The 24522-nt window shown below is 48.1% G+C and overlaps 1 protein-coding gene across 6 annotated transcripts in view; it reads right to left on the minus strand.

Moving 5' to 3' along the window:
• Positions 1 to 1979: 1979 nt before the first annotated feature.
• The window catches only part of Nlrc3 (NLR family CARD domain containing 3), a 32642-nt gene continuing 10099 nt past the window's right edge, over positions 1980 to 24522 (minus strand). Inside the window, exons 2-19 of one of the 6 annotated variants that reach the window (XM_028760842.1) lie at positions 23974 to 24121; positions 22993 to 23237; positions 21147 to 22893; positions 20045 to 20131; positions 17337 to 17420; positions 16068 to 16151; positions 14564 to 14647; positions 10585 to 10668; positions 9904 to 9987; positions 9262 to 9345; positions 8736 to 8819; positions 8133 to 8216; positions 7681 to 7764; positions 6225 to 6308; positions 5667 to 5750; positions 4998 to 5081; positions 4603 to 4686; positions 1980 to 4300 (exon numbers count right to left, since the gene is read on the minus strand). In XM_028760842.1, the coding sequence (XP_028616675.1) occupies positions 4267 to 4300; positions 4603 to 4686; positions 4998 to 5081; positions 5667 to 5750; positions 6225 to 6308; positions 7681 to 7764; positions 8133 to 8216; positions 8736 to 8819; positions 9262 to 9345; positions 9904 to 9987; positions 10585 to 10668; positions 14564 to 14647; positions 16068 to 16151; positions 17337 to 17420; positions 20045 to 20131; positions 21147 to 22893; positions 22993 to 23237; positions 23974 to 24035 (3267 nt within the window). In that variant the 5' untranslated portion in view covers positions 24036 to 24121 and the 3' untranslated portion in view covers positions 1980 to 4266. Of the gene's footprint in view, positions 4308 to 4602; positions 4687 to 4997; positions 5082 to 5666; positions 5751 to 6224; positions 6309 to 7680; positions 7765 to 8132; positions 8217 to 8728; positions 8820 to 9261; positions 9346 to 9903; positions 9988 to 10584; positions 10669 to 14563; positions 14648 to 16067; positions 16152 to 17336; positions 17421 to 20044; positions 20132 to 21146; positions 22894 to 22992; positions 23238 to 23973; positions 24122 to 24522 lie in introns of those variants that run through there. The other 5 variants (XM_028760841.1, XM_028760844.1, XM_028760843.1 and 2 more) reach the window with 5 other exon arrangements.

Below are 24522 nucleotides of genomic sequence, written 5' to 3' on the forward strand. Positions count from 1 at the left end.
TGAGAAAAACAAAACACTGGATATGGAGAGATGGCTCAGAGGCTGAGAAAGCTTGCTGCTTTTCCAGAAGCTAGGCTCAGCACTCACCACGCCCAGTGACCCACAGCCACCTGTTAGCTCCAGTTCACCAGGTCATCCCATACATTCTTGTAGCTTCCTGGGACAGCTGTACTCACAAGCACGTACCCTCACATAGATACACATGTGCACACAGTTAAAGACCAGGTAGGACAGAACTACAGGAGCATAGAGGTATCCCAAGTCTGAAATGACAGACACATGGGCTGAAATGCTTGGTATGTATAGGGGAACAGCAAAATGAACTTCCTATGTTTTGCTAAGGAATTAGCTGGGTTTTGCTCAGTAATGGCAACTTCCAGAGATGGGTTTAAAAAAAAAGAAAATCACTTAGCCTAGGTGGCAATGGTTCACGCCTTTAATCCCAGCACTAGGAGGCAGAGGCAGGCAGATCTCTGAGTTCAGGGCCAGCTTGGTCTACATATCATGTCCCAGGAAGGCTAGGGCTACACAAAAAAACTGCCTTGAGAAAGGGAAGGGAAAGGAAGAAGGAAAGAGAAAAGGAAAGAAAGAAAATAAGTCTAGCCGGGCGGTGGTGGCACACGCCTTTAATCCCAGCACTTGGGAGGCAGAGGCAGGTGGATTTCTGAGTTCAAGGCCAGCCTGGTCTGCAGAGTGAGTGCCAGGACAGTCAGAGCTACACAGAGAAACCCTGTCTCAAAAAACAAAACAAAAAAAAAACCAAAATAAATAAATAATTAATTAATTAAAAGGAAAAAAAGAAATCAGTCTAAGTTAGGGGTATTGCTGTGTGGAAACACCAAGGCAGCTCTGATAAAGGTGAAGTCTTTACTGGGGCAGGCTTACAGTTTCAGAGGCTCGGTCACACCAGGAAGGTGGCAGTGTGCAGACAGGCATGCTGCTGGAGAAGGAGCTGAGAGTTCTACATCTTCATCTAAAGACAGCCGAAGGAGACTGTTTTCAGGTAGCTAGGAAGAGGGTCTGAAAGCCCACCCCCACAGTGACACATCTACTCCAACAAGGCCACGCCTTCTAATAGTGCCACTCCTTGGGGCACACATATTCAAACCCCCACAGAAAGAAAGAAGAAAAGAAGGAAGGAAGGAAGGAAGGAAGGAAGGAAGGAAGGAAGGAAGGAAGGAAGGAAGGAAGGGAAAGAAAAGATTACTGTGGGCTGAGCATGATACCACATGCCTTTAACCCTGCACTCTGAAGACAGGGCAGGCGGATCTCTGTGAGCTCAAAGCCAGTTTGTTCTACATAGAAAGCTCTGGGCCAGCCAAGGCTTAGTGTTATAAAGTGTCTAAAAGGATGTGGGGAGGATAAAAGGCTTTGGAGACTACTCATTATGGGATAGTTATATTGAAAAGTTCTCAGAGGTGAGGCATCCTAGTTAGGTATTTGTTAACTGAGACATACGGCCAGTCAGGAGGTACAATTAGCAAGTGTCGGGGACACTTTGGAAATATACTGACACATGTATGTATGTCTAGTCTTGACTGACAAATGCACAATCATGGGAGAGCTGCAGATAGACCTGTGGACAGAACACACTTATCTCTGTACTCTCCTGGAGTTCTAGTAAAACCAGAGTGGGGAGGGAGAAGACAGGGAAGAAGGAAGCAAAGGAGAGAGAAGCAGGAAGGAAGAGGAGGAGGAAATTTTCATAGAGGATTACCCACAAGGCTACCAAGGACCACAACAGAGACCAGAGTGAATGACAACCGCTGTTGTGTGGTGTGGCATAGATGGAAGCATTCAAGTTGGGGGAGCTAAAGCCAAGCACCATCACGGCAGATTTAAAAATGTCTGAGAAGGAAAGTAGCAAGATGCACTTAACAGCAGAGGATGTGTTGTAGAGAAATTGCAGAAGACAGCAACAGAAACTGTCCAAAATTAAATCAAACAAACAAAAAACCGAATAGGAAAAAAAGCCAAACCACTGTTCCAGTTAGTTTATCTCAGTTCCAGACTCTACAACTGGGCTTGCTTGTGGTGAAGCAGCTAGACCTTGCGAGCTAGACAGCTGGGAAGCCTCAACAGTGGACTCTGGACAAACTTTCTGGAAAGGGGGGCCTTCTAGGTCTGGTGGGCTTGCTCTCAGGATCTTTGGAGTGCACCCTTTTTCCTTATAATGTTTGGCTCTCAGACCCATGTACTAGGCTTCTGTGGGATACAGCTTTCCCAACATTTGTTTGCTGACTGACTGCTGTCCTGAAAGCTTCAGCCAGAAACAAGACAAGCCAGAAGAATAAAGCAGCAGGTGGTGGTTGCTGCTGCTGCTGCTGGCAGTGCAGAAGAAGGAACCCAGGACCACCTTCACTGAGCTGGATGGAGCCCCAGTCGGAGAGCAACATCATAAAAGTACCAAAAGAAAGATAGCATTCTATACCCAGAAACAATACCCTTCAAAACCTGCTGTAACATCTTTCTGCAACCAGGCCTGCACTGGATTTGGATTATAGCCAGTCCTTGCATTTGGATTTGAGGTAGCTATACCACTACAGTTAGGCTTAGGTAAACGTTTTTGGCAGAACTACTCCATCAGCACTGCGTCCCACAGTCACACGTGATGTTCACTTGTCCCAACTTAGTCGCTCGTTCTCCTTTGTTTTCTTGAGATGGGATTTCATGAAGCACAAACTGGTCTTGAATTCACTGTGTATCCAAAGGCAGCCCCCAAATCCTGATCCTCCTGCTCCACCAAGTGCTGGAATTACAGGCTATTCCTGGCTTACGTCTAATCGTTTGTCAAGGCTACATTTACAGAGTTGCTTCCTTTGTTGCCTCTTTTCCTACATAAACAGTACCACCTCCCACTGCCATGATAACTCTTCTGAATACTCAAGGTCTATGTTTTTGTTTTGAAACTCACTGTGTAATTTAATCTGGCCTCAAACCTATGATTCTCCTTTCTTGTCCTGTCAAGCACACAAGTGTGTGCTACAGGTCTGGCTTCTGGATACTCTTTTTTTTTTTTTTTTAAGACAGGGTCTCACTATGTAGTTTTGGCCATCCTGGAATTTACTTTGTAGACCAGGCTGGCCTTAAACTCATAGGTTCCTCTGCCTCTGCCTCCCAAGTGCTGAGATTAAAGGCCTGCACCACCACGCTTGGACTTACTCTGTGGTTTTGATAAACATTTCCCTCGTTGCCTCAGTTGAGACCTGTGAAGTTCATGTAGGTTTTCCTGTTTCCATTAGACAATGGAAGGAACTGGCCACAGGGAAACATAGCTTATGTGTCTCCATGGGGAAGCTACAGCCACTGCAGAGGGTCTGAAAGCTTAAATTCAGGATAATGGCATCAAGGTATCAACACTTACTTCTCAATGGATAACCAGTGTACTGGACTCCGTCTATGGCAGGGCATGGTTGATGTCTGAGGTCGTACAGAAGAGTGCCTTTGGGACTTAACTCTCACTCCAGAATCTTAGCATTAACCTCTCATTATCTTCCCAGATTTCTCATATTTTCTCCATACGTATCTAAGGGTTACACCCCCAAACTTTCTTCTTCTCTTGAGAAAAGAAAAAAATGGACCCATTGTCACCTTTGGCAAGCTAATGTGCTTAGTGGACTTGAAGACTGCAGAGATGTACCAGCCGTGTGAGTGTGCAGGGCAGGAACATTACACTGCAGAGACTACACTGCAGAGACCGATGATGCCAGCCGTGTGAGTGTGTGGGGCAGGAACACTACACTGCAGAGACTACACTGCAGAGACCGATGGCGCCAGCCGTGTGAGTGTGCGGGGCAGGAACACTACACTGCAGAGACCGATGGTGCCAGCCGTGTGAGTGTTCAGGGCAGGAATGCTGTCATTGTTTTGCTTTCTTTGGTTCTTTTAAGTTGGGGCATGTGAAGACCCTGGGGATGAGTAAGCCAGGATCAGCCTCCTACTTTGTGGAGCTTTGAGACATTGCCCTGTGTGTCCCTTGGTGCCAGACCCTTTCCTTCTCTGTCCCATAACAGTAGCCATCTTTCCTCTGACTGACCCTGGGCAGGAAAGGTGCCTGTGAACTCTGCTGAAGTACCCTCCCTTCCTCTATTGAGGAGACCAGCTTGAGAGCTAGCCCAGCAACATTTCTGATTCCAGGAAGATTTGCAGAGACCAGAGGTCCTCTGATCAGAAGCTCCTAGTTGAGTTTCTGCGTGGTCCTCCAGGAACTCTTTCCTTACATTTCCACAGTGCATGTGGGACCATTTGTCTTGATAGCCTCTGAGATCATCCTGGCAGCGGATTCCCCAATCGGATTTCCCTGGAGACTAAGACAGAAGAGTTAGGACAGACCTCAGCATCTACAGATTGTCCTTAGTAGAATGATTGTCACTATAATGAATTCTGGACCCTACTGAGCCTTTCTTTGCCCTTCTGGGATCCCTCCTACACACACTACTCTGGCATGTTCCTTCTTATACCTAGTCTCCCCATGGAGTTGTCAGAGTGTCTTCAGATCACCTCATTCCCAGAACTGAGCTAAAAGGCAGATCCGGACCTGGGAGCAGTTTTGGGGGCTCAGCAAAAGTCTCTGGAAAAGATGGTGCTACCGAGTCTACTCACTTAATATGCTGCAGACCGTGGTTCTCAGACAGAGCAGCGGCGACATATATGGCCCCGTCCATCCCCACTGAGTTCTCTTGGAGACTAGACAGAGAAGAGATGGAGAACCATGATGCGCCAGAAAAGACATAAAGAGGCGACACAGCCTTGTTGAGACAAGGATGGCATGAGCAGTTCTGAGGTTGATTGTCCACAGGTGCCATAGCAACTGCTAGATTGACATTTGATCCCTAAACTGTAGCCAGGTACTCTACCCAAGACCATAAGTTTGTATTTTAAGTAAATTATAAGTAAATTATATAAGGAGAATGATCAAAGCTACCTTCGGTGGATGCGATCAGTAATGGTCAGAACACTGCTGCTTAGGCGTGCGTGTGGGTCACATGATCACTTACTTGAGTCTTCTAAGACTAGAGTTTAACTTCAGAGCGTTTGCCAAGGCCTTGGCGCCAGCTACCCCAACGTCGTTTCCTCGTAAGCTGTCAGGACAAGTGAGAAGCCTGAGGTGCAGGGATAGGTTGTGGGGTGGTACTGATGTCCCTCCAGACGGGTATGGGATTATCTGAATATGACCATTCACAGCAATTGGGGGGTGGCTTCTTCCTAAGCACTTAATGGAAGCCTGTCTTTTTTTCTACTCCAGAGAAGGAAAACCTAGGCCGAGATAGGAGCAGTAACTCTCCACCCAGAGGTACACAGTGCACAGTAGTTAAAGGATCCTGGAGAGCAGAGGTGACATGGGCATGCAGACAACCCCACCCACACCAGGAGTTGGCTACTGGTTCCTAGGTGGTGGGGGTCGGGGGATACCACTAAATAGAGCCTTTGGACCTGTTTGCCTGGGACAGGCCCAACCCAGGGCATAAAGCCATAGTGGGAAATACATAGTGGGAATGGAGAAAATAGAGCAAATAACCCAAACAACCATCAAAATTATCTGAGTGTGTGTGTAGATGTCTGGCTTCATGTTTATTCCTTTTGAATCTGTAGCTTCGGGTTTTTGTTTTGTTGTTTGTTTGTTTGTTTTTCAGCAAACATCTCTCAACAGCGCCAGGAATACTCACTCAAGAATCTCCAAAGTTCTGTTCACAGCTAGGGCCTCCCCAAGTGCCTGGGCCCCTTGGCTACCAATGGAAGCCACCTGTAGGCTATATATAAAGGGGGTGCAGTCAGTACAGGGAAGCGGGCCTCCTGCGTTCCTAGCCCCTCCCTGCCCTGCGCCAGGCCTCCCTCCCCTTAGTCAGGGCTAAGTGTTGGGAAATGGCACTAAGGATTGTTTTCCTGTGATCCTTCCAAGAACACTGCCTCTCCACCGCTATTCTGACACCTGAGAAGACGGTGTAGGTGTGGATGGGAGACAGGGGAGTCTTCTGGACGGGCTTGGGGTGGATGCTGTCTGTACCTGCAATCCTTCCTACGTTTGACTACCAATCACTAATATTAGGAAAGCCAAACAACTTTCCCAGACTGATAAACAAAGATGGTTGTGGCATAAGGGGGTGACAAAGGGGTAATCTACTTGGTGAAGGAGCGATCTACTTGGTGAAGGGGGATCTACTTGGTGAAGGGGGATCTACTTGGTGAAGGGGGATCTACTCAGCTCTCACACCCACAGGACTTACTAGAGAGCAGTGAGGGTTGTGTTCACCTTCAGAGCGCCAGCCACTGAGGAAGCTCCTTCATCCCCTATGGCATTCTCCTGTAAACTGAACACAGTGTGACCCATTGGCCAAGGCCTATGGGGTTGGGTCTCTTTACACACAGCAGACCCACATCAAGTCACATTAGATAATTGTCCCTGTTTGGCAGCTTTTGTGCCCTTGGCTTCATAATTAATGCACAGAGGAACCTAGGAAGTCTGTGTGTATCTGAACAAACTGTCCAGGGCAGACAAGAAAGGAGACATGGATATTGCTATCAACAAGGTTTAAGGACAAAAGGTATGCTTTTCAAAACCAACGGGAAGATTAACCTGAAGTTCTCTCTGTACCGCTCTTGGGGTAGGGGGTGGGGTGTTTTTTGAGACAGAGTTTTTCTGTGTAGCCATGGTTGTCCTCAAATCTAGAGATCTGCCTGCCTCTGCTCCCCCCGACCCCCAAATGCTGGGATCAAAGGCGTGCGCCAGCACCACCCTGCTCTGTCCCGTTCATGCGTGCGCCAGCACCACCCTGCTCTGTGCCGTTCTTGCTGGCTAGGCTTTATCCATCTTTTCTCCTACTTCCAATTGGAAGAAAAAAGCAAATTCTGGGACCATAAATAAGTTCAGGACAAATGGACATTGCCATGTGTCAGGAAGAAAAATGAGCAACCCCAGAAGCTTACAGCCAGACTGCCTGGCATATGTAGCAAGGGAGAAAAAGACTATCTCAAGGTTGAAGGCAAGGACCAACAGCTGAGGTTGTCCACTCACATCCACATGCACACCCTGGCTTATGTATGCCCACACTCACAAACTTAACACACATACCTATGCACACACAGATACAAAGATTTATTTAAAAGGACTAGCGAGATGGCTCGGCAGGTAAAGGTGCTTGCCATCAACTCTGCTGGCCTGAATTTGAGTCTAGGAACTAACTCAGAGTAAGATAGAACTAGCTCCTGAAAGTTCTCTTCTGACCTCCACACACACGTCAGGGCAAGTGCACACACGTACACACACACACACTCGCACATGCACACACACACACACACACACACATACTTTTTGTTTTGTTTTGTGAGACAGAGTTTCTCTGTGTAGCCCTAGATGTCCTGGTCACTCTGTAGACCAGGCTGGCCTCAAACTCACAGATCCACCTGCCTCTGCCTTCCATGTGCTGGGATTAAAGGTGAACCACCACCTACTGGCGTGCTTGTGTGCCTTTTCTCTGTCTCTCTGTCTCTCTCTGTCTCTCTCTGTCTCTCTCTGTCTCTGTCTCTCTCTCTCTCTCTCTCTCCTCCCCCCCCCCTTCTTCCTCCAGGTAAGGACTGAAAGAAACAAGTCTATGGTCTTATGGTGGAGGAGACTATTTTTAAAAATCCTCAAACAAGCCCTGTGCCTGGAGACTGCCCCTCAGTCCCATAGGCCACACTTACTCTAAGGTTGTCAGGGTCCTGTTCAGCTGGAGTGCTTGTCCCAGGGCCCTGGCTGCACCAACCTGAATGAAGTTCCACTGCAGGCTGGAAAGATACAGACCCATGACCACATGGCACAGGAAAAGACTAGAGAGGCTCTGAGGGATCCAGGAGGGTGCAGTGGCTGGGGGAGTCTATGTAGGATATATGGCAGGAGGATTCCTGAAGTTCCCTTCAGGCCAGAGGGCCAGTGTAGCCACGGGAACAAGCTCAGATATTCTTCATGAAACATAGGTCACCATGAGTCACAGCCATGACACTTGCCTCATAATCTAGGTCTATCTGAGGATAACCTCAGGAATCCAAATCCAGGATAGGAATACCTGTGCCAAATCCAGGTTCCATCTACCATACTTGGTTTGTGAGTAGCCCTACAGCTGAGGAGAATGGAGACTGGGGAGGGGTAGACTTACTGAAGGTGTGTCAGAGAGTGGTTTTCTCCCACTGCTACTGCAATGGCCTGGGCACCTTGGTCATGGAGGAGATTAGCTGTCAGGCTGCCAAAAGGGGAACAAGAGCTGATGAGAGCTACCATGAACCCCCCATCCTGGTCACTAGGGGATCCAGTCCCCCCTCTTCCCTAGTGAGGAGCTACCGTGAACCCCCCATCCTGGTCACTAGGGGATCCAGTTCCCCCTCTTCCCCAAAACACACTGTCAGCACTGATACTGAGTTTGTGTGGGTCATGCTTATGGAGAACTCTGGTGTGCCAAATCTACTCAGTGTGGTTACAGGTTATGCAACCAGGACACACAGCACGAAGAACAGGGCTTATTGCCTATTGGCACGGTCCTCTCCCCTGTGCTTATCCATCTCCAGGGGTAACGCTGGAGAGTTGTTCTATCAGGGTTGCCAGTGGATACCAGGTCTCCTTCCTGACTCTTCCCAAATCAAGCCCTTGTCCAATCATATAAACTGTGACAATGTCAAGGGTCTAACCCATCATAATGGTGAGCTGAGTAAGGGAAGCAGCCCATCTCCCCTTGACCTCCATCCCTCCAGACCCTACCACGTACTCCAAGTGCTTCAGAGAGGTGTTCGCACAGAGGGCTTGAGCGAGGGCCTGGGCTCCCTCTGGGCTGATGGAGTTTTCTCGTAGGCTGAGGAGACATAAGATTGAGCATTCAATAGTGTAAGTGAGGCTTCTGACGGAGCAAGCCCAAGTCTCTAGACTTTTCAAACCCCAAGAAACTACAGACAAGCCCTTGGTCTCCTGGGACGAAATGCGAAGGAACCTGTTCCAGCCAGCCAGGGTTCTAATCAGTGTCCTACTCAGGACTACCAACAGTGTAGAACACACGGGAAGAAAAGGACAGGATCTGAGTTAGAGGAGCAAATGGCACCTGAAGGACTTGTACTTACAGGAACAACCCACCAGTGCTACAACCGACAAAGTAGGAAAAGGGACGGTGGCCATGTTCTAGAACCACGCCTGTACCAACTACAGATTTCTTCAGTTTTCTTTCCAAGTCCCAGAAGCCTTATATTCCCACTGGTGAAAAGGACAGCATCCTGGCTGTGGGGTTGAGGGTCAGGGCTTACTTGAGACTGGACAGTGTATGGTTACTGCAGAGGGCTTCCATCAGCACCGCCACTCCCGTGTTACTGATGGCATTGCTCTGGAGGCTGCAGGCACACGACAAGGTACTGTTGATGTGGCTGTTCTGGGACCTGGAGGGAGCCGTCTGACCCAGCTAGAGCCATGCCCATGGGTTTAGCAGGGAGCTGGGGACCTAAGAGCTGCTCTCCTCATTCCTCTCTCCTCTCCCATTGCCACTTTCTAGCTCCTGCCAGGTAAAGGCAGGGAGATTTAGCCTGCCTTAACTCCTCAGGGAGATAAGCCCTGAGGTTTAAACTGCCTTGACATGGGGCTGCAAACATGTTAGCTCCACTCCAGAGAAAGTAAAGTGGCAAAAATATCCTAACATGGCAGCAGAATGCACCCAGCCCCGCCCTCATCTTCCAAAGCTTTTCTTCAGCCACTGGTGCTCACTTAGGACAAGGCATGTAAACCTTGTCATTCTAAAAACTGCAGGGAAGTGGAGCTATAGGCAGAGTAGGACAAAGGTGGATGGAGGGGCAGAAACAGCACAGTGGTAGGGGTAAGGTTGGTAGGGCTCTCTCATGGAAATGGGCTCAGACAAGGGTGATTATCAACCACAGAGAGTTCCCAGGCAGACTCACTCCAGGTTCTCTAGGCCCTGGTTCACCTTCAGGGCCTCGGCCAGGGCCATGGCACCTCTGTCCCCAATGGTATTACTGGAAAACCTACAAGAGACAAAAGGTGGTGGGCTGTGCCTAGGTGTCAGAGCTCAGGGGAGACTACCTCTGTCTTAAGGGTGTCCAATGCAGTTGGGCCTCAGTTATGCTCATCTGTAATTGCTGCAGGTGACCCCTATCATAACTCTTTGGAAAGAACTAAGGGTTAGCATCTGGGACTTTATGTGAAGATGGCCAAGAGATGATGTTTCCTTCTGAGAGCAGGGAAGCAGTTATGAAAGTATGCCTGTGAGGTTTGAGGCCCATCCAGTTCTGGGAGTTTGGACTTTAATTCTCTCATCCAGTGTTTTGTACAGCTAACCCAACTAACCACATTCTCCCGCCATCCGTCTCCCAACCCCTCTAACCACATCCCCCGCCACCAGTCTCCCTAAACCCCTCATATATCCCTCTTTCTATCCAGTTAGCCATCAGTCATCCACCTACCTACCTACCCATCTACTCCTCCACTCTACCATCCATTCGTATCTCATCCTTCCGTTCATCCATCCATTCCATCATCCATCCCAGCCTACAAGTATGTAGGGAGGGCTGGCCTTCTGCTTGACACTGAGAATACCAATGTGGCCTTTTGGCCTTTCTCACATGAGTTCTTTCAGACTCCTGTTCCGCTTCAGGGCATCTGCCATCTGCTGGGCTCCTATGTGCCCAATGAGGTTTTGCTGTAGCCTGTAAGAAATGAGACAGGTCCATAAGCCAAGCCAGCCACAGTCACACCCAGGCCAAAGCCAGTCTGGGTTGTAGCCTCGAGATCAAGGACAAATAGGGGACCATCTCCATTTACACTCAGTGTGCACAAAGGGTCTGGCTGACAGAGTTAAGGGGAAAGTGCAGCTGGGAGCAAGAGGTTGAGAGTGCTCGACAGCCCCTTGTATTACAGACTTCCATGCACACATCTGCCAGTTAGCAAGGTATATTTCCCATCTGGGTCCCATCTGCCTTCCACCTCGAGAAACTTCCCTTGAAAGAGGTCTGGACAGAAGGGGAAGGACCTCTCCTGTGTAAAGTTAGAGCACCCTCCATACAACGGAGAGAGACAGGGGCCCATGAGATGGCTGAGCATGGGAAGGTGCTTGCCACCAAGGCTGGAGAACTAAGTTCAATCTCTAGGATGCACAACTGGGAAGAGAAAACTGACTCCCCAAGTTGTCCTCTAACCTCTATACTTCTGTCATGGCATGTGCATGCATATGCCCATGCATACACACATTAAACAAATAAAACAAAAAATAATGTACCTGCACTGTACATGTCCACACATCTTTTCTTAAAGAAAAAAAAATCTTCCTTTTCTAGAATATTTTCTTGAAACTATAGATGGTAAATCCTCACTCTGTCCCTTTAAGATGTGCTGTCTCCTTACAAACTCAGTCAGCCTCCTCTGGCTTCACAGTCCAGGAGTGTTTTTTTGGGGGGGTCTTTGTTTTGTTCTCTGAGACAGGGTCTCTCTATGTAGCCTAGGCTGGCCTTGAACTCAGAAAGATCCGCTGGCCTGTGCCTCCTGGGTGCTGGGATTAAAGTTGTCCGTCACCATGCCTGGCTTCCTGGGGTCTTTGTAAGAGTCTTGGGGCCTCCCTTTCCAAGATAAACATCAAACAAGACAGTGTCCCTCTTTCGCTGCTACTGTGAGAATGAGCCAGGCACCTGGCTCCATGTGGCGAAGCACACGATCACCATAAAGGTAGGAACAACTTTGTTCTAGAGGCAAAAGCAATTAAGGAGCACATAGCCTCTGAGCATCTGCTGAGCATAGGATAAGTTGCTGAAAGTGGAGCTGCCAGGTCTTCACACTGGAAGACAAGTTGCCATTGACCTTGAGAGCAGTCGTGGAAGGGGTCACCTCTGCTGGGCTGATAGGAGGGCAGGAGCTCTGTCTTTGCAACCTCACTGGTAGTTCTCCATGATGTTGCTTTTACATTACATTTTATGTTAGTACCTTTTCAATAAAGGAGTACAGTGTTCTTTTCTACATCTGTGGAGACAATTTTCTAGGTTGGCAGGAGTTGTGTTTTTTTTTTCAAATCGTAATTTTTACTTATTTACACAGGGGTTATAAACACAAAAAGGCAGGATGTGGGGAAGGGGATGACACCGGAGCGTGGGTGTTCAGGGGGAATTCAGATATCTTTCAGAACAGGGATCAGCTGGGTGAAGGTTCAGGGGACAGGTCACTATGACTCTGCCTGTGATTCACTTGTCCTTATCTAAGTTGGTATTGTCTGCCAAGGCTACCTATTTACAAGGTCTATGACTACTCAGGCTGGTAAATTTCCACAAAAGCTGCCTGTTTACAGTAGCTTATAGCCAACTGTTTCAATGTTTTTCCACTGAGACCCAAGACTTGGTGTTAGTATACATGTATGACAGGCCTATTGCTGATTTTAGGCCTATGGCTGATTTTAGGCCTTCAGTGTATAAGCAGGGCTACCCCTGACATCTCCTCCCTTCTCTAAGTATAGAAGGGCTGTGGCAATTCTAAACTTTCGAAGGCGGGGATAGAGGCCTGACCTCCAGTAATTGAAGGGGACCTTGTAATGGCTCTGGTCCCCCTGTCGTTGTCCAGTGAGGCATGAGGGCCATACCCGTCCCCATGTCTTTTTCCTGGAGAGGGGATACTTTTGACATCAACCCCTATGCAGTCAGGCTTGTCCCTCAGGGAACCCAGAGAGATATTTTTAACTTTTATTTATATTCCCTTGCAGTGCTTAGCCTCGCAGCTTAAGCGAGAATTCAGATTGCCAGTTAGAGGGAGTTCTGGGTGGCCCCTCTCTGATCAGTCTAGGGGCGGAAGTCCCCTCTTTTAGGTTGGGTGGAGATGGGTTTTGGGAACACCCTGAATAGAGTAACAACCTCATCTTGAGTCTCATGGTCCTTCATAGCTAACTTATGATAATGTATCTGAATAGGTTTTGCTACCAAATTATCTATCTGTTGTTTCACAAAGTTAGTCAGTCTACTTAACACCCAGGGACCAAAAGAAATAAGCAAAAATAACCCCATTAATGGTCTCAAGATGGGAGGAAGTAGGGTTGACAACCATGGACAGGCTGAAAACCAATTCTTGTACCAGCACTCATCTTTCTCTTTCTCTCTCTGTCTTTCCTCAGGGCTTTCTCTGACCTTTTTCATGCTCTCTTTAACCATCCCTGTCTTGTCTATGAAAAGGCAACATTCTTCTTTAAGGGCTGTACACAGTCAAGAGCTGTACACAGCTTTTTCTATTGTAAATCAAGTCCAATAAAGTCCTTTGCAATTTTTGGAGGGCTCTTCAGACAGCAAAACGAGGAATTTCTTCAGATTAGTGATGTCGATCTCTAGCTGTTTGATGTTCTTGTCAATGGCCTGTCGAAGGTCTGAGTAGTATAAGTTTGGAGGCCAGCATCTGGATTAGAACTTCTAACAGCAGACATCACGGGTGATTCATTTTTATCTGAGATACTGCCCGAGTTAAAGCTCCTGGGAGGCCCTTTTCCTCTGGGTTTTGTGAGGTTGGGTACAGAGCTGCCGCCTGGGATCTGAGTTTGTTTGTTTTAATTTTAATTTTCAGTAATTCTTCATACCTATTTGAAGTGGAAACTTATGGTTTCTTTGGAAAGTCAGTTGTGTTGGATGGTGTTTTGCTGGGGCAAGCATGTGGAAGGAGAACGTGATGGAGGACTCTTCACTAACGACACGTGTTTGGTCCACCTTATATTGCTTAGTTGAGCTCCATTTGTAAGTGACTCCATAGGGAGACATGCATTTAAAAACTTCTGGTGGTGTTCTGGCAGCTTCTTGCTGCTTCTGTGGACTCTGGCCAATTGGCAGAGTGATGTTAGCTGATACAGACTCAAGTGGAGTTTTGCTAAGACAGACTCTCATTCTGAGGCAAGACCCATGTTGAGGCAAGACCCGTGGAGGACACATGACGTTCGGAGGGAGTTTCAATAAGGCTCAGCTGTGACAGGGGCTCGAACAGCTAGCCTTGCAATGCTTCTTGGTCTCCCATCTTCGCTGATCTTCGCTGATCTTTGCTTTGTTGAGAGAGGCACAGCAGAGAACTCCTGGCATCCCTGATGGTTGCTCCTGCTGACTCCTGCTGATTCCGTTAAGGTCTGGCTGTTTCTGCTAGGCTGTGCCAACGCTGCTGATTCGTGTTTGCTATCTGGACACTACTGAACTGGACTGCTGGTATATTGGTGAAGTATTTGCAAGTGGATCAAGCTGCTGCTGCTGAATCTTGTAAACTGAACTGCCGATTTCCTGACAACACATCTGGGATTTGCTCCAAAGAACAATTTCTAAACAGGTCCATTTCCCCCATATCCTAATAACCTTTCTTTTCCACTACCTCTGGTGGGTGATGGGTTAGAAGGGAGGTTAAAGCATTTAAGAACCCATATTAAAAGTAGGTTTTGAAAAGCCAAAGCTACATTTATTCTCTGTAAAAGCAGGTAACATCATGCTTTTCAGAGACTGTGCAGGTAGATCAGAAAGCCTCAGGCTTGTCTCCTGCTCTCTCTGTCAGCAGCAAGGCAGAGGCCAGCAGAAGGGAGAGGAAGCAGCGGGAGTTGTGTCCACTCACTGTAGCATGGAGATGGTCTGGTTGGAGATCAGGGCCTCAGCCACACACAGGACGCCATCGTCCTCGATCACGTTGTTTTGGAGGCTACAGAGGCAAGGAGGACTGTTACCAGTAGAACGAGAGATACCAGTAGTGGCCTGGACTCATACTGCAGTGGGGATACCCAAGGGGATACTTAGAGGCCCAAAACAGGAAGCAACTGACTTCTGTGAGACGATTTATCAATGATGACATGACCATCTCTAGGTCCAGCACCCAGGAAAGACCATTAGCCCTCCTGTATGGAGTCTCTAAGCAGCTGCCCAACAACTAGAAACCAAGTGCCCATGCTGACTACATCAGTTAAAATGAGGTCATCAGTAGTCCCCACTACAATCAAGAGCCACAGTACCCGAACAGCAGTGAAGATGTGGTAAAACAGGAAGCCTCACACTACTGATGAGAATGTCAACTGGCCAAGCCTCTGTGGAATAGCCTGGTAGTTCTTAACTTAGACTTGGCATAGCAATTTCATTTCTAGGTATATTCCCCCAAAGGATTAAAGACAGGTACTTGAATACTTCTACACAAATGTCACAGGCAGCATTATTCACAATAGCCAAAAGATAGAAGCTGAATAGAAGTGTGAAAAAAGACACATTGAGTGTCTGTCTGCGCATGAACATCCGTGGGATGCTGTATGGGTAAAATGCAAGAAAATATCAATATGCTACAATATTGATGAACTTGAAAACATTATGCTAGTTGAAGAAGACAGACACAATTATTGTATAACTCCACTTATATGAAATGTCCAGAATCGATAAATAGGTAGAAAACTTGCTAAAGGCTAAACTTGCTAGAGAAAAAGAAAGCAAATACTAATAGTCAAAAACATTTTGAAATTAGACAGAGGTAGTGGTTGCACAACATTGTGAATGTACAATGAGAGGCAGAGTGGATCTCTGAGTTCAGGGCCAGCCTGGTCTACAGAGTGAGTTCCAAGACAACCAGGGTTATACAAAGAAACCCTGTCTTGAAAAATTAAACCAAACAAAAACTTCTCCTGGTGCTGAGTGTGTTGGTGCACACCTTTAATTCCATCACTTGGGAGGCAGAGGCAGGTGGAACTGTAGCCTGGCCTACATAGCAAGCTCCAGGCCAGCCAAGGCTACCTAGCCAGACCCTGTTTTAAAACAATTAACAACAAAATTTTCCTTTGAATAAGTAGAAAAACAAAAGAAAACAAGGTAGTAGTATACCCTCAACTAGACAGACACACCCACAGGCTCCTAAAAGGGACATAGCAAACCATTCCAAATGCCATCTTCTGGAAGGCAGGCTTTTCGTTGTCCTGAGACACCCTGGGGACTTAGAGCAGCACACAGAATTGGGAGAATCTGGAACTTGAAGCTGCTGACATCCCAAAGCCTCCATTTTTAATCCCCTCCCATTTTACAGTATTCCCTGTAGCCAGGGTTTTCTGGGTCCTTTCCTGCTGCAAGGGACAGGAGCGGGGTCATACCTTAGAGAAGCTAGAGTTCGGTTTATCTTCAGAGCATCTGCCAGAGCCTTAGCCCCCTGTGGTCCAACGCAGTTACTCCGGAGGCTGATAGAAGCAAGTGAGGAAAGACTACTGAGGTGGGAAGACGGATAAAAATGGCACCAACACTTTACATCTATAATCATAAGGGGAATGAATTGGGATTAAGAATTTCACATTTGATGAAACCATGGCAGAGATCATGTGTTTGTGCGTGCGTAAGTACGTGCATGCGTGCGTGCGTGCGTGCGTGCGTGTGATACTGTAGAGAGAATCCCTTGTGTATGATGTTGAAGCATCACCTGTCAATAAAAAGGCCTTTGGCCTATTAGCCAATGCAGGAAATAGGAAGTGGGGGATTCCAGCAGAGAGAGAGGAATTCTGGGATAGAGTCAGGTGCAGAAATAGATTCACCCAGAATGCTGATGGAGACAGTCGTAGGTACCTGAGGAGAGGCAACTACCTTCATGGCAAGAGTTAGGATAGAATAAACAGGCTAATTACGTTGTGAGATAGTCAGAGAATGAGCCCAAGCTTATGGCCTAGGTAATTATTCCTAAATAATAAATCACAGAGTCATTATTTCGGGAACTTGGGCATGAGTAGAAAGGCCCACAGCTAATATTTATATATACATATGTGTATATATGTATATATATATATATACACATATATATATATGTATATATATACATATACATATATATATATACACACACATACATATATACATATACATGTGTGTCTGTGTGTATGATCATATATATATAGGCCAACATCTTTTTTATTGACAAGTGATACTTCCATAGAGTACACAAGACATTCTCTCTACAATATATATCATACACACACACACACACACACACCACATACATATATGATCTCTGCCAGGATTCCATCAAACATCAAATGTATGTCTCTGTGTGTTCATATACATCACACACACTCATATGTGTGTCTGTGACATATATCCTACACATGACATATACGACAAAGACATATTCTAGTGTTGTTACACAAAAATCAAATGTTTTGTGACATGAAGTTCAAGAGATGATCGGTGACTGCTTTCTCAGCTGTGCTTTGGCCACCTGGAAGGACATGTGGTCTCCAAGAGCTCACCCACTGACTCTGCTCTAAACGGGCTGAGTCTGGGACTGGGAGAAAGGATGGAGAAAATTCAAGACATGTCATACACAAAGAGACAGCTTAAAATTCTTCTATTCCAGGGGCCCAAAGACTCCTACTTACTCTAGTGTGATGAGGCTTCTGTTGACCAGCAGGGCTCTGGCCAGGGCTTTGGCTCCTTTGCTACCAATCTGGTTCTCAGCCAGGCTGCCAGAGAAAAGAGGGAGAGTGCTTCTTTCAAGTCTGTGACTGGTTGCCTCCTCTTTGATATTAGGCTCATGATTAACCCTTGCTTTCCCAGCATCACCCACATGGATAGAAGCAGAGACAAGGTGACTGTGGAGCAGAAAGTTAGGAATAGGAAGACCCTTGAGCCTGGGAAGATAGAGTCAGAGGGGGCCAGATGGCCTTCACCCTGACAAAGGGGCACAAGGAAATTCATCGAGCACCTTGGACAATACCTACTTTACAAATGTGCAGCCAAGAGTTTAGAAAATAGAAGTCTTGTATTTGGGGCCAGGAAGATGGCTGAGAGGTTAAAAGTACCTGCTACCAAGCCTGACAGCCTGAATTTGATCTCCAGAACTCAAATACTGGAAGGATAAAACAGACTCTTATGGCTGTCCTCTGACCTCCACACAGACACACGGGGGGCTTGGTGGGGGGGAGAGAGAGAGAGACAGAGAGACAGAGACTACAATAAATGCAGTAAAATTTTTCATACTGGCTTTGCTGGTATTAAAACCTGTCTAGCGGCATTATGTTCATGTGGCTCTCAAGAAAAGGCAAAATATTGAAGCTGGTGCTGTTTCTGTGGTTCAAATGCCCCAAACCATGGCTAATTTCAAGTACCTTCGGCTTATGAAATTCCTAAAAAAATCCATAGTGCTCAGAAACTAGTACAAACTAGTTTGAGCAAATCATTGATACTAGCCTTCCTCTAGTACAAAACAGCAAATGGCAGAATTACCACTTTTAAGTTTAAAGAAATGTTCATCTTTATATGCCTGGAAAGGTGTTCCAGAGGCATTCCGTGGATGCACTCAGTTTTGCTTCCTGAGTTGAGATTTTTTTAGTTCTGTAGGCAGCAGCCTAGAGTAAAGCATGAGAATCCCTGCAGTGTCTGAATCAAGTGTCTTCCGAAGGTGCTGGGTAACCTGGCCACCAGGAAGGCAAAGGGAAGCTAAGTGGACCAGGCACCTTCAGTGCCAGCAGCTCACCCTTTGTGCATTTTATTTGCCGCTTTTCAGATGAGCTCCATGACTTAAAAATAAATCTGAGACAGGTATAGTGGAGCAGCCCTTTAATCCCAACACTTGGGAAGCAGAGGCAGGCCTATCTCTATGGGTCAGAGACTAGCCTGGTTTACATGTGCGTTCAAGGCCAGCCTGTACTACAGAAGACCTTGTTTCTCTGCCCTCCACCGTCAAAATGTTTGAAGACCAGTGTCCTTTTGTTGGCCCAGGACTTATATCATGTATAAATAATATCTCATAAGCAGCCTTATGTGTTTTTCTGCAGAATGACGTGGACATTGTAAACTAGTGTCACTGAGGACCAGAGAGGAAAAAGCATGAGACTCATTTTAAGCGACACTAATTGCTGGATATTTGGATATTTTGTCATTTGCTGAAGGCCTAGAGCTGCCTGTGAAAGACAGCACATTCGTGAGAAGCTGTCAAGACCATCTCTCTCCTGGAGGGATAACATTTTTTACCCTTCACTAGCAAGGCATAGCCAGCCCCCACCTCATTCCCTAAGCCCCTCTAAAATTACTCCACGGGTCTCCGGAGCCTTCCCACCATCTCCATACTGCTCTGTCCACAAGCCCAAGTGTTGTTTACGTCTGAAAGTGTAGGCGTTTCATAAGCATTTAAGTCAGTATACAGACTTTTCTCTAGTTACAGCGTAAGCAGTGTAATTTGACTTTATTTGAGATAGGACCTCACTCTGTGTAGTCCAGGCAATCCTCCTGTCTCAGCCTCTAGAGTGCTGGGATCACAGGCATGTACATTGTACCCAGCTAAAGACAAAGTTTTACATTTATGTTTTTGAAAACAGACTGAGAATTAGCTCAAGAAGGTGAAGTGCTTGGCTAGCATGAATGACAGGAATGACAGCTGGGTCCCACCCCAGCACAGCATAAGCTGGGTCTGATGGGACAGTGCTGTAACCCCGGCATTTGGAGGATCCAGGCTCAGGATCGCCTCACCTACACAGTGAGTTTGAGGCAAAACTGGACTAACGAGACCCCGTGTCAAAAAAGAAAAACGATTTTGAGGCTGGAGAGAAGGCTTGGCTATTAAGAGCATTTACTCTTGCAGAGGCTCTGGGTTCAATTCCCAGCATCCACAGGGCGACTCACAACCATCTTTACTCCCATTCAGGAGATCTGACACTGTCTTCTGACATCTGTGGACTCAAAGAGCAAGTAGGCAAAATATTCATATAAATAAGCCTAAAAACATTTTTAAAATTTCACCTTAAATTTATTTAAATTAAAAGTGAAACTTTAAGCTTTTAAAGTTTTACCTAAGATGTAATCCTGTGCTCAGAGAGTAAATATTGGGAGAAGCATCCAGAAGGTGATGCCCAAGCCAGGGCAGCAGAGTGAGGACTTGACAGAGTCCAAGTCTCCCCTGGTCATTTCCCTCTTCTTACAGACAGGCACCCGATCCATTGGCACTTTCAAAGGGGAGGAAAGAGCAGACTGCACTCTAAGCCACACATTGAAACGATGCCTGTCCCCAGGGTGCCACTGGTTAACTGAGCAGAAATGGAAGAGATGCCCTAGCCCATGCAACAGGTAGATTCACTGGGGAGTGGGTTACCTGATCTTTTGAATACGACAGTCCTTCACACTCAGCACACTGCCCAGCAACTCCATCACAGGGTCCTGGAACTGGTTGTTGTCCAGCCTGGGCACGGGAGCCATGACAGTGAGTAGTCCTGCAGCCCACGATCAGGGCAGAGCCTCTGCCACCTCACAACCCCACTGTGGTCCTACTGCTTCAGCTCAGACCTGTAGACTCACGCACTCATGATGCCCAGACTTCCCTGTGGGGTAACCTAAGGTAACCTGAGGTAACCTGAGGTGGTTCCTGGGACCTGTGTTGTTCCTCTTAAGTGACATCTTGCAGTGTGTTGTCACCGCAGCTCTGTACACCTGTGTAGACCTCTGCTGCCTAGCTTTACTTCTGAGGGAGCCAAAACCACTCTCAGGTCCTGACCTTTCGACATCTTTTCCTATTTGCTTGCTTGGCTCAGAGTATGAGCTTCAGGTGAAGCTTCTGTCAACTGGCTTACACAGTCTTTGTTTTATACACACACACACAAAAAAAATCTTGTGATGTAGCCCAGGCTGTCCTGGAACCCAGAAGTCTTTCTACCTCAGCCTCTTGACTGCTGGGATTGCATGTGTGAGTCACAACGCCTGGTTTCAGAGGGTCTCCTGAGTTTGGTTGTATTTCCATATTGAAATTCTAACCTTGCTGTCTCAAGAGCGTAGCTTCCTATGGATGTAAGTCTCATTGCAGACTTAATAGCTAAGAGGATATCACACTGACATAGGGCAGACCTATAATAATCCAGTGTGATAATGGCCTTATAGGAAAAGTGAGTGCTGTGTGTAGACAGAGACACAGGGGCAGACAGTGAGGTGACAGGAGGAGAGGGAGCAGCAAAGACTGCTGGCCCACAGGAGCTCCAGAGGCAGGAAGAGCCCTCCTGACATGGTTTCATGGAAGGACTGCCCGTGCCTTGACCTCAGACTGGTGGCTCCTAGAACAAGATCAGTTGCTACGATGGTTTAAGCACCCAGCTGTGGAACTCTAGCCACCTCAGCAGGCTACAGGGAAAGGGCCATGATGAAGCAAAGAACCATTCCAAATCTTTCTCCTTTGCCCTTACTCCCTGCATTGACCCAGTACCCACCTGAGGCTCCGACAATAGAGCAGCTGAGGCAGCAGGCTCCGGAGGACACGCTGGCTGAGGCACAGGGAGAAGTCGGCCTCCTGGGAGCAGATATCAGACATCTGCAGGAGGTAGGCCAGAGTGGAGCGGTGTGAGGGGCTGCTCATCTCAGCCAAGGTCCCACTCCGCATGGCCTCCTCCACGCTGCGGGCCAGCTCTGTGTGCCGCAGCTCACTCAGGCAGTACAAGACATTGATGGCGCGTGCACAGACTGCAGTGTCAGGATGTAGGAAGCCTTGGAGGACCTCAGCCACCTGGTCTCGGTAGCTCTGATGCTCTCCCTGGGCTAACAGGGAGCCGGCCAACAGAGTATTGACCCTTGGAGATAAGAGGCCAGAGAGGAAGCGCAGGAACACGTCCAGCCTCCCATCCTTAGACTGTGTGGCCCGCTGGGCTGCACATCTGAAATGGGCAAGGAAACCCAACCTGGGCCAGGACATGCCACTCTCAGTGAAGAGGTCAAAGATGGCCCTCTTGGATGCACTATAGTAATATGCAGCCGCCACAAATTCTTGCAGAGATAGGTGGATGAAGCAGTAAGCTCCCGAGGAGGCCAGGGTCTCTTCCCGCTGCAGGAGGCAGCTGCACAGAGCGCTCTGCAGCAGGGCAAGGTCCACTCCAAACGCCTTCATGTCTTGCTCGTAAAACACGTATTTCTTCTTGACCAGCCCATGGAATGCTAGGCGGCCCAATGTCCCCACCATTTTGCGAGCTCCCTGGGTCACCTGCTCGATCCTAGGACTTACCTTTCCCTTATCCTGCCCCTCCCTACCGAGAGCCATCCTGAAGTACCAAGAGTAGAGCTCACACAGGGTCTGAGGCAATGGCAGCTCTATGTCTTGGACAGCCAGCCTGGTGCGGTATAAGTGACCCAGTGCCAGCCCTGTGAGCCTACAAAAGGCTGGTACGGTGCACATCAGATACAGAGCCCTGTTGGCTTGCACTTGACTCAGAACCTGACCTAAGAGGTTCTGGTCCTCTGGAAATATCTGCTTCAGACACACCTTGATCTCTTCCTCTGTAAGGCCCCGAATCTCAGTCATCCGGTCCACTAGGCCCCCAGGGATCTGACCAGCAGCACTGGGCCGGGAAGTGATCCAGACAGAAATTTCTGGAAAGAGGTTGCCTCTGATGATGTTAGTGATCAGGTGGTCTACCTGGATCTCCTTCTTTGGGTCTGTGCAGGCCATGGTATTGGAGAATTCCAGGGGTGTCTTACACTCATCCAAGCCATCCAGGACCAGGAGGACTCTGTCTGGGGCCATCATTGTCAGATTAGCTCCCCCAACATTTGGGACAATGGAGATGAGTCTGTCTGCAGACAGTTTCTCATAGGTGTTAAGATCCCGAAAGGTTAAGGGCAGAACCCATGAGAAACCCTTGCCCACTTGTCCTCTGGCCCAGCAATGAACAAAATGCCTCACCAGCGTGGTCTTGCCCACGCCAGCCACTCCAATGGTGACAGAGACTCGAGGTGGGATGGATACCCGGGACAGAGGCAGGAAGAGCCTGTCCAGGGTGATGGCCCTGGTAGGGCGCCAGACACCACGTGTGGCCTCCACCTGTGTGAAGTCATGCTCCTTTAGCTGCAGGTCTGTCAGGCCCTCTACCAGCATGAGGCTGGCCAGCCGGTGTGAGGGGCTGCCCAGTTCTGGGTCATTTCCCACCCTGCTCAGCAGGGCCTCACAGTGCTTCCGTAGCCTTGACTCTGCCGGACACAGGACAAGAAGGTAAAGTGCCGGGGCAAGGTGAGAGGGTTCAGGTGCCTCCCCTGTTACCTACACCCCCACCCCCATGGAAGACTTACCATTGCTTTGGGATACCAGTGGGGGGTCTGGCATTTTGTTATGGGCCTGTAGCAGCTGACTGCCCTTCCCAGTCAACAGTTCCACAAGGGTTTTCACCTGCTCAGCTGGGGAGCCAGCACTGTAGGCCAGGCATGTCTCTCTATCTGTCCACACCTCTTGCTTCCTCATGGAGTCTGTGTTTGCAGCCAGAAGCTGTGAAGACAGAGCCAAGGCTGCACCCTGGGGAACTTCTGTCGTTTCCTGGCTAGGGAAAATAATCACAAAGATGTAGGGGCCAGGTGAACAGGACTTGGAGTTCTGGGCCAAGCGAACAGGACTTGGAGTTCTGGACTTGGACTCTAGCTCTGACATCTGCTAGCTGGGTGAGCCCAGATAGGTTGTGTCACTTCACTCCACCTAGGTTTCCTCATGTGTGACGCCGTTGGGAGGAGTGAAGTAAGTAATCTGGGAAGGGGGCAGTGCACAAGCCGATCTAATGAGAGCATCCTGGGAAAGGCAGAGAATGGAAAGGGGGTGGTGGTGATAAGGTGGGGGTGGCTGGGGTGGGGAAACAAATGCAGGTGGTCCTGCTCTGCATGACACTGTAATGCTGGATGGGTGGGTGTCACTGCACTATGCAAGTAGGGACGCTAGAGTCACCTGGCCTTGTGCAATCATGCTGTGTCAGCTAAGCTAAGAACCTGAGGGTCTTCACTGTGACAAATGCAACCCCGCAGGAGGAGTATGCCGGGCAGGCAGCAGTGTATGGAACCCACTCACCATTCTTCTGTGAGCCTAAAACTGCTCTAAAAAGGAGAATTTTAATTTTTAAAAAAGGAAACGAAAGAAGGGGGGTTGGAAAGCTCTCGGAGCAGCGGTACAGCTATTTTGCCCAGCGCTCCTCCTTCATGAAGCTGGGGGCTCTGGGCCTCCAGGAAGCACCGTTTACTGCTGAGGACAGTGATACAGAGCTGACAAGAGGTAAAGCCACACCATCCCACCTGCTCACACTCTTCTGCCACAGCCAGCTGCTTGTTTGAAGCTCTCCTGCAGCCTGTCCCATTGATGCTCCTCCTCACCGGGTACAGAGGCCACAGCAGTCCCTCAGGGACTCGCAGGCAAGAGACCAGTCACCCATAGTTTATAGTTCTAGAAAAGAAACACACGGGAGAGGGGATGAGCAGAGGTCACAGTCCGATACTTCTGCAGTGGCCCTGTTTAAGACGACCTGGGAATGGTTGTCTTACTGCCAACAATCTGGCCAGCACTGGCTGCCCCGGGTTCTCAGTGATTAGCTGAAGAGGTGACTGTTGTCACAGACTCCTGGTTTTGAACTTGCACTGGGGATTGGTGTCAGTTTAACTCGGCATGAACATTTTCATAAAGAAGTTGCTAAAAGTTCATCAGTAAGAAGAAAGACCATTCCATACATAGCCGTGTTGGAGAGTTTATATGTCCAATGAGCTGGACTAACCTGGGAATGTAAAGCTGGCAGGGGATGGACTAACCTGGGAATGTAAGGCTGGCAGGGGATGGGCTAACCTGGGAAT

This window comes from Grammomys surdaster, unplaced genomic scaffold, assembly GCF_004785775.1.
Source record: "Grammomys surdaster isolate TR1022 unplaced genomic scaffold, NIH_TR_1.0 126612, whole genome shotgun sequence".
NCBI lineage: Eukaryota > Metazoa > Chordata > Mammalia > Rodentia > Muridae > Grammomys > Grammomys surdaster.